General features: G+C 45.4%; 1 protein-coding gene across 1 annotated transcript; it reads right to left on the reverse strand.

Moving 5' to 3' along the window:
* Positions 1 to 554: 554 nt before the first annotated feature.
* On the reverse strand, positions 555 to 11,100 carry cdr2l (cerebellar degeneration-related protein 2-like). Its single transcript, XM_072442534.1, has 5 exons — positions 10,654 to 11,100; positions 4,151 to 4,263; positions 3,909 to 4,057; positions 2,324 to 2,488; positions 555 to 1,713 (listed from the first exon to the last, which is right to left on the reverse strand). The coding sequence occupies exons 1-5, from the start codon at positions 10,733 to 10,735 to the stop codon at positions 729 to 731; spliced, it is 1,494 nt and encodes a 497-aa protein (XP_072298635.1). The 5' UTR covers positions 10,736 to 11,100; the 3' UTR covers positions 555 to 728.
* Between the last annotated feature and the right edge of the window lie 213 nt (positions 11,101 to 11,313).

The following is an 11,313-nucleotide window of genomic DNA, read 5'->3' on the forward strand; positions in this document are numbered from 1 at the left end:
CACTATTAATTTATATCGATAACAAACTTGCAAACAAAACTGTTGCCAAGTAGAGCTTTTTATTTACAATTTAAATAATCTACACAACGTTACAGAAGATTATTACACACAGTGAGGATTCAAACTCGGACTTCCGTTTCATGCAGTAGTAAACGGAACTACAAGGCAACTCCACACAAACGCTCTCAAACGTTCTGAACACGTACAAACACCCACGGGCTTTGGCATAGCGGGAAACCACGTCATCAAAACACTTAACGCAAACGCTTTAGTCGTCCAGAAGGTGGTTCCTTTGAGAGAAGTAGTTAATATTGTGTTAGCGCAATAAATAAATATCATTTGTAAGGTAGAACCATCTTTTGATTGTTCCGAAAGGCTTCATAAAACACTGTAAACGACCAGCCATTCGACGGCTAAGGAGCGAAACCATCAAATTCAAAAACAGTTGGGACGCCGCGAGGTAAAACTCTTTTAGTGTCCTGCATACGATACCTTGAATATATGATTGACTCCTTTCTTGCATGTGCGGTGTATTGACCGTGTGGCTAATATATCATTGCATTTTTGAAGTTTTTCTTTTAGTTAAAGTCCCAACGTGTTCGAATGTGGCGTTCCATTTCAAAGCGCGGACCAAGGCATTTGCCAATACAGTATTCAAACGTAAAACAGTTCAAGTTGTAGGTTAGCTGTGCGTGAGGTCAGTTAGGGTTTGCAGAAGCGGCGTGGTTTCACTTGCGTCCCTTCCGCTTGCTCCTCCGCTCGCTCTTACAGGCGTTGATGTCGCTCTTGGTCTTTTGCAGCCGAGAGAAGATCTCTTTGAACAGCGCCTTGTACTCGGGCGTGTTCTGGCTCAGGCGCTTGTCCACCTGCTCCACCTGCCTGCTGATGCCCTCCAGCGCCTCGGGGGTGGAGGGCGTCTGCGGGGGCGTCGGCGGCCCGGCCCACGACGACGTGGACGGTCCTGCCGCGCCGTCGTCTTTGCCCGAGGGTCCGGCGGCGGCGGCTGCGGCGGCGGCCATGCTGTAGTCTTTGATGGAGGGGTCTCTGGACACGGGCCTGGACGTCTGCACCTCGGCGTGGCACAGGCTCTCCTCGTGGCGCCGGCACTTCCCCAGCAGCTCCTCGTACTTCTCCAGCAGCGCGTGGTACTGCTCGTCCACCTCGCGCAGGATGGACATGCCGCGCTTGCGCACTCCGTTGGCGTGCATGGCGTAGCTGCCCTGCCTCCGGCCCGAAGCGTCGCGGGCCGAGATGGCGTTCAGGGCCGTGTCGCTGCAGCTCTTTCGCACCGGTACGCCCTGCTGCTGACCTTGCTCTCCGCCGGGGCCCTCGCCTCCTTCCTCCAGCCCCGCCCCCTCGTCCAGGTTGTCGGTCTCGGGGGTGTTGTTGAGCAAGGTCTCCAGTCCGTCTTCCCCGCCGATCAGACACACGCGGGACTTCCTGAGTTCTTGCATCTCCTGCAGCTCGGCCTCCAGCTCTTGCACTCGGAGATGGCATCCCTCGGCCCCCAGGAGGCGCTGTTCCAGACGCTCGTACTCCTGCAGGACGTTGGTGCACTCCCTCTCGGCGCTCTCCCGTTTGGAGCGCTCGGTGCCCATGGCTGTGCGCAGAGACGCGACAATGTCTCGGAGGCGGTCGTTCTCCTGGTCCAGAGGGCGTTCGTCTGCCAGGTCCACACTGCCGGGGTTCGCCAGCAGGAAGCCGTCCTCGTACCTGGAGACGCAGTGTGTCAGTGCTTAGCTCACTTTCACTACACGGGATACAGCTTAATATCTGTGTCTGTTTTTAGTATTCCCCGTCCCTCCTTGAGAGGCAAACACCTGCTCCAAAACACTAAAGTACTGCATATTATAATACATGTTAAAGTAGAAGACTAGTTTCACAAAAACAAGTTTATTCAGCTGGAATGCTCTGATGACTGAACTCGTAACGTTCAAGTAGTAAAATAACCGTTCTCACAGTTGCCCAGAACGCAGTTCAGAATAAACCCATTTATTTACAGTAACTGCATTTTAGCAGTGAAATCTTCCCTTCATTTTGTAAAATAATAGTTACTAATGTAATTATGGTTCTATGAATCCCCCTCTGGTGGTCGGTAGGATGAAACAGACCATGGGTCATTTATACCAAATCCACTAATTTCCTACATAATTCTTTTAGTTCTCTTTGGCTTAATGCGCTCTGTGACTCAGTCCACCACAACCTCCCATTGTTTGTCAGTGAGAACGTCTAAATATAATTCCTAAACCAAACTTTACTTCCAAATGTACTGCGCGCTGCCTTGTAATCGCTGACATTCCGCAGGCCTCATAACCGCTCGTACCGTGGGGCGGTGCAGAGCTCTTTGAGGCAGGGGAAGGAGTGCAGTGTTTTGCGTCGCTCCTTCTTCTCCCTGTGGACCCTGAGCTCCTCCAGCGTCCTCAGCTCCTCCACCCGCGTGGTCAGGCTCTCCACCTGAGCATGCAGCGTCTCCATGGTGCTCGTCAGCCTGGACAACACACAATTATGATGTGTGTTTGAGATCGTCTTATTGGTTTATTTGAGTCAGTTGCTTGGTAAGTATTTCAAACTCTGGCGTCCAGGGGAAGTAGTAGGGCCGATACTTCCTCACCTTTCAACACGAGAGTACAAATACTACATACAATTCATTTATTCATTCTGTACTTCAGAACTCAGTTACTCAACACTCCTGCAGGACACAACATCAATCTGCAGAATACTGTATGTGCCCAAACAAAGGCCGCATTCACAAACTAATATGATTTGCTCTGACCTTTGACCCTTGTTATGAACAACAGAAAATGAGCTCAAGGCTTATGTGTGCAATAGTTTGGCTTCAGGTCAGAGCTCCACTTCATTATGTAAGACGAGCAGTTCTCAAAATGCAGTACTGCGCTGGTACAACTGCTGTTACATATACTACATACTATTAGAGTTTTTTTAATTTTAAAGTCTTATCTATATAACAGTCTGTGTAAAAGTACTACGTTTAGACTTGTTTTAGTCCTGGATTAGCCCTGGTTTAGCCCTGGTCTTGAACAGTCCCAGTTAGTGTGGGTTCACAGTCATTTGCTGTAATTTGGTCCACAATTTTGCAGATTTTAGTCCTGAAATTGTCTTTGCCTGTTGTCATTTTTTAGTCCAGATCCAGTCTTCAGGTTTAGTTTTGGGTTTAGTCCAGGTTTATTGTCTGAGTTCTGATTTATACCCGTTAGAATTCTAGTTTGGTTCTGGTTTAGTTCCAGAGTGGGCTTAAAGGTGCACTCTGCAACTTTTTGATCGATGCCTTCACTGTCATGTACTTTAGTAAATGCCATTCAGTTTATATATTGCATTTATTAATTTACAATGTTTTATTGCTGAAACTCACCTCTCCACAGATTTGACCTATAACTCGCTTCCTACCTGTCGTCATAGAGATGTCAAGTCATCATAAAAGTTACATAGTGCACCTTTAACCGAGTACCACGCCTGTCACCATAATAACTATATAGACCCATTGTCCAATAAATGGCTCAATATTTATTGTGTAAATCTAACAGGAAGCAGATTGTTATTTTTGATTGGTAATACATTCAAATTTCAGCTAAAAATGAATAAATGTGCCTCATTAATGATTTGAAGTGTTTAATTTTACTCATTATTCATCACTGCTCATGTTTGTTACAATACGATTCATTTCAAATAGGATTGTTGTGTCATTTATTGTGATATTTTCTGTTTCAAATCATCGCAGAATTTATTATCGTGACAGACCAATTCAGTCCTGGAGTAATCTCACTTTACACTTGTTTTAGTGTCGGTTTATAGTCCAATTAGTCCTGGCTCAGACTCAATTCAAGCCTCGTTTCGATTGGATTCGTGCTCATTTTGGCACCGAAACCGCAGTATTTCAGAAGTGACCAAACCTGTCGATCTTCTGCTGCGACGCCTTGCTCTCCAGCACCAGCTTCTCGTTGGTGATCTCCAGCTCTCGGGCCGTCACGTCCAGCTGCTCGTACACTTTGGCGTGCTGCTCGTTCATGTCGCGCAACATCTCCAGCTGCTTCGACTGATACTACGGGAGGCGGGGGGGAAAAAAACAGGCGCGGTTAAGCGTTCGTTATAGATGTAACGTGAGGAGGGGTTGCATGAGGAAAAAGGATTGTACCTCAATCTCCAGCACTTGCTCCTCGTTGTTGATGTACATCTGCTGAAGAGAGTCCTCCAGCTCCTTGTTGCGTTCCAGAAGTGTTTTGCCAAGTTCAGCTGCCAAGTGCAAGTCTGAGGGAGCCAAGAGAGAGGGACAAGGAGAGGGACTGTTAGAACCAGCTCTTCATTAGGAACGCGAGCATCATTCTATAATCGAGCCTCCACTGACACTGCTCTTTCATTCCAATAAATGATGTTGGATTCTTTGGGCGTTAATATTTGTGCCCTCTTTTTTTTAATTTGCACTAGCGAGGAAGTTCTAGTGCGAGAATTAGGTCAGTTCTAATCGTCTGCGTTTCGTTTGTGTTCATTAAAGCCTCATCCAGTTTAAAGTCGTCAGTTATTCCCCTGGTGTCGGACAGAAGGAAAAAGTCCTGTTTCTTGACTCACAGGTTTAGTTGAAGAAGAAAAAAAATATGTCATAAATCCGATTATTTGTAGCTCACATATTAAGTTATTAGTTACAGTAAGTGCCCTGCTTAGCTCCCCTGGTGAGCGCTTGTTTACATGGACATTACATTGCCTGGAATGTTCCACACTATGGCATTAAAGACATATTTAGCATTTATTAGCTACCTTTTATGTCATAATGTGGAAACAATATAGATAAAGGCACAATCATTCCATAGAAACAAGCAAAAGGAGGCTCCTCCAGGCCATGTTAGAGTTTGAATTGTGCCTTTAATTACGCAAAATGTCCAAATCTTTAAAAACGTCTCTATTTTTGTCAAGACACCAATAAGAAAGATGACATGGGATCATAGTGTACGTGCATCATTCTGCTGTGACCTGAAACCTGTGAGACAAACAAGTGGACTAGACAGAGCGCTGCTGTTTACCAGGCAGCCTGAACTATGCATTATTCATCTGCTGAGGAGCTCCACCATCCTGCTCCTGCTCATCCTGATCCTGCTCCTCCTGCTCATCCTGATCCTCCTGCTGCTCATCCTGCTCCTGCTCATCCTGATCCTCCTGCTGCTCATCCTGCTCCTGCTCATCCTGATCCTGCTCATCCTGATCCTCCTGCTGCTCATCCTGCTCCTGCTCATCCTGCTCCTGCTCATCCTGCTCATCCTGCTCATCCTGCTCCTGCTCCTGCTCATCCTGCTCCTGCTCATCCTGCTCCTGCTCATCCTGCTCCTGCTCCTGCTCATCCTGCTCCTGCTCCTGCTCATCCTGCTCCTGCTCATCCTGTTCCTGCTCCTCCTGCTCCTGCTCCTCCTGCTCCTGCTCATCCTGATCCTGCTCATCCTGCTCCTGATCCTGCTCCTGCTCATCCTGCTCATCCTGTTCCTGCTCCTCCTGCTCCTGCTCCTCCTGCTCCTGCTCATCCTGATCCTGCTCATCCTGCTCCTGATCCTGCTCCTGCTCATCCTGCTCATCCTGTTCCTGCTCCTCCTGCTCCTGCTCCTCCTGCTCCTGATCCTGCTCATCCTGCTCCTGATCCTGCTCCTGCTCATCCTGCTCATCCTGTTCCTGCTCCTCCTGCTCCTGCTCCTCCTGCTCCTGATCCTGCTCATCCTGCTCCTGATCCTGCTCCTGCTCCTCCTGCTCCTGCTCATCCTGATCCTGCTCATCCTGCTCCTGATCCTGCTCCTGCTCATCCTGCTCATCCTGTTCCTGCTCCTCCTGCTCCTGCTCCTCCTGCTCCTGATCCTGCTCATCCTGCTCCTGATCCTGCTCCTGCTCATCCTGCTCCTGCTCATCCTGATCCTGCTCATCCTGCTCCTGATCCTGCTCCTGCTCATCCTGCTCATCCTGTTCCTGCTCCTCCTGCTCCTGCTCCTCCTGCTCCTGCTCATCCTGATCCTGCTCATCCTGCTCCTGATCCTGCTCCTGCTCATCCTGCTCATCCTGTTCCTGCTCCTCCTGCTCCTGCTCCTCCTGCTCCTGATCCTGCTCATCCTGCTCCTGATCCTGCTCCTGCTCATCCTGCTCATCCTGTTCCTGCTCCTCCTGCTCCTGCTCCTCCTGCTCCTGATCCTGCTCATCCTGCTCCTGATCCTGCTCCTGCTCCTCCTGCTCCTGCTCATCCTGATCCTGCTCATCCTGCTCCTGATCCTGCTCCTGCTCATCCTGCTCATCCTGTTCCTGCTCCTCCTGCTCCTGCTCCTCCTGCTCCTGATCCTGCTCATCCTGCTCCTGATCCTGCTCCTGCTCATCCTGCTCATCCTGTTCCTGCTCCTCCTGCTCCTGCTCCTCCTGCTCCTGATCCTGCTCATCCTGCTCCTGATCCTGCTCCTGCTCATCCTGCTCATCCTGTTCCTGCTCCTCCTGCTCCTGCTCCTGCTCCTGCTCATACTCATCCTGCTGCTCCTGCTGCATAAAGACTGGTGAAATGTACCACTACCATCTTCAACCACGAGAAATCACAAACAAACAAACAAACATGCAAACGAATGAGCCGTTCTTTAATTACACATTTTACTGACAGAATTATGGATTTGTTAGCATTAGCAACCAGTAGCTTTTCATTTAGAACCCTACATGTTTCACCCAGAGTATACATTTTTTTTGAACAATCACAAGTATACGTTTTCTAAGCATTCAAGCCTCCGATGCAGGACAAAACTAAATTACCAAAGCAAGATCTCGTTTTATATAAATTAACACATGATTAAAAGCTCTTAAAAACAATGTACATAATGTTTCCTCTATTGAAAAAAATATCCAAAAAAATCTTTATCATTGTTTTTATAGTATATTTTGTGGACTAAGTATTTCAAAATAAAATGCTTTATACAATAGTATTTCAATGTATGTAAATTCTATCTAATTAAAATGTCTGTTAAAAAGAAGCATATGTTCATGGTCTGTATTTCTCTCCATGTTTTTACCAGAACGCTGCCACAAAACAATGCATTTTACGCTTACTGCAGAGTAATCCTATTTTATACTGCAATAAAAATGTGGGAAAAAAGGCTTGGTGAAGAATGCTATAAGTGTTAAGTAATTACGACTCCTAAAAAACAAAATAACAAATCATTTCTTATCGCTAGTGGCAGTGGCTGGTGCTGCTGCTGCTGCTGCTGATCCATCTCCCCTCAGTGCACAACGCTAACCTCACATCCTTGCGTTTTAATCAGATGCATTTACTAACTAGCTTCCACGTCTCATCTTTGGCCAAAAGCTGCACCATTTTCCGTCTCTTGTTCCTACACAGAGCAGAGCTGAGAACACTGAGGCCTGTCGGGTGATAACGAGCTGTCCCACACCGCCGCCACCACAGCGTCCCTGAGATCCTGAGGGAGTCCACACGAGACGCACACTCTTTGTTATGTAACCCATGCCAGATGATTTGGTGCTCTGTGCAGTTTTGAGGTGTGAAAAAGAAAAAGGGACAAAATGTAATAAGTGGGTTTGTGATTAAAAGATGGCAACATTGTTTTAGTGCAGATATTAAAGGAGGCAGAAAGTATCAGGCAACTTTAATGAGCGTTTAACCTCGTCATAACACTGTTTTCTCATCATTAGTTGTATTTTGATTGATTCTTGCATGTTTGAGTTCATCCTGTATATTCCCGCAACTGAGAATGTGCTAAGAAAATTCCTGTTTTCACCTACCCCCTATCTCCGCCCACATGCCTGTACTTAGTTGAGATTGAAATATTAACACTCAAAGAAACATTCAGCATAGAGTATATTCGGACAAATTGAAGTTTATTTTACAATCTCTGTTATGGTTTTTGTGATTTTTAAGTTAAATAGTTTTTACATTTCTACCACGACGCCCACGTAAGAGATTCTAGATTTCAGATTTCAGTGGAACTCTGTTAAACGAAAGGTCAAATAAAGAATAAAGACATCAAATATATTGTTCAAAATATTAGTAAGATAAATAAAATAATAATTTTATAATTTTTATAAAGAATAAATTTGATTACCGTATTTTCCGGACATGTAGTTAGCATTAGCCTGGTCGGTGCCTCGTCACCACGGGGCCAGTTGCATAATCGCTTCATTTATGGTACATTGAAGCCGAGCTGTGACTTTCAGTTTGTGTGAGCCCTTTCTAAGTGTGATGGAGCTGATGTGAGACGGAGACAGGACAATGCATATCACCGTGGGGATGAAGAGGCCCAAAGCGGCTTTACTTCAGCAGGGTCAGCAGGGTCAGCAGGGTCAGCAGGTGATCAGGAGGTGGGGAGGAGGTCACACATAATATTCCTCTTTATGAATTCAGGTATGTACGGTATTTAAAATATATAAAAAAGATAAATAATTATTCTTATTCAGACTAAATTGGCCTCGATTTGAGTCTTGGTTTTCTCTGTAACTGCTGCGTTTTACGGTCTTAAAAACGTGAAAAACAGAACTAGCTCATTTGAAAAGGTGTGTCCAGAGGTATTCATAACTTTCTCACGTTCCTTCGAATGATTCACTCAGCGTTACCAAAAAACGTGCTCAAGTTTCCGAAAGTTGTGAAAAGCAAACTATAAATGGCACAAATAGACGCAGACGCTGCTTTTACAACGTGTCTGTTCTGGGACAAAACTGTAAAAACATCATGTGAAGTCTCTAGATTTTATTTGGACCGGCATTCAAATCACTGAAATGATTGTTTCTAAGATTGAACAACTGTGATACTTGTTGTTTTGAATATAGTGTGTAATATTAGTGAGTCAGCAGTGGGGCACACCAGCTGGAGAGTAGCTGGTTCAAACCTCACTGTTGTGTCCCTGGGCAGGACATTTCACCCGCATGCCAGTTTTTTTATACATGGTTCATTACAACAGAAAATGCACGTAAAAAATTAAATAAAATGTGGTAAAATGTGGCAGCCCCCGAAATAAAGGGATGTTCTAAAAGAGACAATATTGTAAATGTTAATGAGGTTAATAATAGCATTAAGTAATAATAATAATAATAATAACTTTTATTTATATAGCGCTTTTCAGTGACCCAAAGACGCTGAACATAATAAAAAGGGGGGGTATTTACAGACAGGGGGGGACAACACGTACAATACACATTAATATACAGATAAAATGAACAAGACAGAAGAAGTAGGGAGAAAAAGATGGGGATGTAACAGGGGGTAGAAGAGTAGGCAATGGGGTAGAGGAGGCTAGGTGTAGGGGAGGTCATAGGCTTGGGTGAAGAGGTATGTTTTTAGGCGGGATTTGAATGTTGTGAGTGAGGGAGAGTGGCGGACAGGTTGGGGGAGGGAGTTCCAGAGTCGGGGTGCTAGTAAAGAAGAAAAACAAAAAACAAAGACAGGATAGGACCAGTGGTGAAAAAGGTAGAGTTGAAAATAAGAACTAGTATAAATTAGAGAAGTAAATACATTATTAGTTATACTTATATTAACAAGGACCCAAAACAAATGCTTTTACTACAAAACTTGATGTTAGTAAAGTAAGTGCATCTGGGCTTGAAAGCTACAGCAAAATAAAGCAACCTGTGTTTATTATACAGTCCTTTTCCAATAAAGAAACAGAGAGAAAGAATCACAGACACTGGCTTCAGCCCGGTCGGCGAAAGCACAATCAATACAGCGCACTTTGGATCAACATGTGTCACATCTGAAGGCTGTGGACGGGTTATCCTGGACATATCGAGTTTGGAATTTTAAAATCAAAATATGATCAGATTTAGGTAAGGTTTCGGCGCTTGAAGCAACGGGAGGATTTCTTATACGTGGATTCTAAAGTCGACTCTTCGTGGGTTTCAGCTTTTCGTTTAAAGGTGATTCTGTGTTCTTTGATCGTTTTAATTGCTTGATGATGTCTTAGTTGACACATTTTTTAAATAGTGGATGAATTATTTGATTAAAATTATAATTATTTGGGAGTGTATTTACTTCTCCGAATACTTTTGAGAGCTTTTGCCAGCGCCACGCTCCCTTTTTGTCAATTAAATCAATCCACATGCATGTCTTTAGTCGACTACACACCGCCCTATTACTATGGCAACGATGCTAGTATTTCATCACAGATAGGCTACTTAAAATCTCTACACAGTTGCATAAAAACAGAAAGCAGTTAGATTATTTCACAAATGTTTCGGCCATTTTTTATAGCTTCTAATTTACTTTAGTAATGTGAAAACACTACTATGCCTACCTTTAAAACTGGATTTCAATACTAAATAATGCACTTTTTCTTCAATAGTCTCTAAAACTAGTATCAAAACTAGATTCGAGCATTGATTAATATATGATTTTCAATGCAAACCACATTTTTCTTTCACTGGCTATTAACTAGATCAGACAAATCCCCAAAATGTTGACTTCATCCTCAAATGTTGCCATCATTTTAGGACTGTCACGGGCCTAATGTTAGTGTTGTCCTGGAAGCTGGTGCGGGCCAGTCCACTGCTGACAAGATCTACATAATTGGCAGAGAGATGAAGTGCAAACCCAGAAAGATAATGGCCAACTCACGCGTGGAATTCACTATTAGGCCAGATCTGAGCCACCGGTCAATCTCAAATCAGTTTATTCCACATTGATCGACGCACCTTGCTCGAGATCCCGCTGGTCGTACCACGGCTCGTCCTCCTCGGTCTCGAACTCCTCCATCGTCCCCGGAGCACGGAGCATCAGAGGCCGCCTGGAACTCACTGCGTCTGCCGCTCCTGCTGCTCCTGCTGCTGCTGCTTCCCCGGATCTTAACCCACCTCACCCCGGAGCGATGGATGCGAGGATGGGGGGAGAGAGCCGGAGAGGGAGGGAGAAGGAGAGACGAGAGCCCCGGAAGTGACAGCAACACAACAGCATCCACGGTTCACCCCCCGCAATTTTTTTACATCCTTTGACGCGTTTTTTCTAAGGATAAAATCAGTGCACCTGCTAAGTAGCTTCCCATGTGCTAGTTTGGCTCGGTGTTATCTCTGCGGAGGAGATAAAATGTCAATAAACTGCAGAGTAAATGTAAAAAAGTGCGTGGAAAGGGAGAGACGTCTCGCGCTCCGCGTCTTTCTGATGCACGCTTCGGCAAATTGACAACATTGGTCGCATCGCATTTCTGGCGTCGTTACTCCTCCGAGCGTCAGCGCCTTGATTCCTCGTGTCTAAATCCCGCCCACGTGGAAGATCAGCCAATAGGACACGTGGTGGTTGATAACTATTGGTTCGTGTGCGCTGTGGGTGGAGTTTAAGGTGGAGGAATTGAATTTGTG

The sequence above is a fragment of the Eucyclogobius newberryi genome, unplaced genomic scaffold, assembly GCF_026437365.1.
Source record: "Eucyclogobius newberryi isolate DKJ021-1_F unplaced genomic scaffold, fEucNew1.0.hap1 SCAF_13, whole genome shotgun sequence".
Taxonomy (NCBI): Eukaryota; Metazoa; Chordata; class Actinopteri; order Gobiiformes; family Gobiidae; genus Eucyclogobius; species Eucyclogobius newberryi.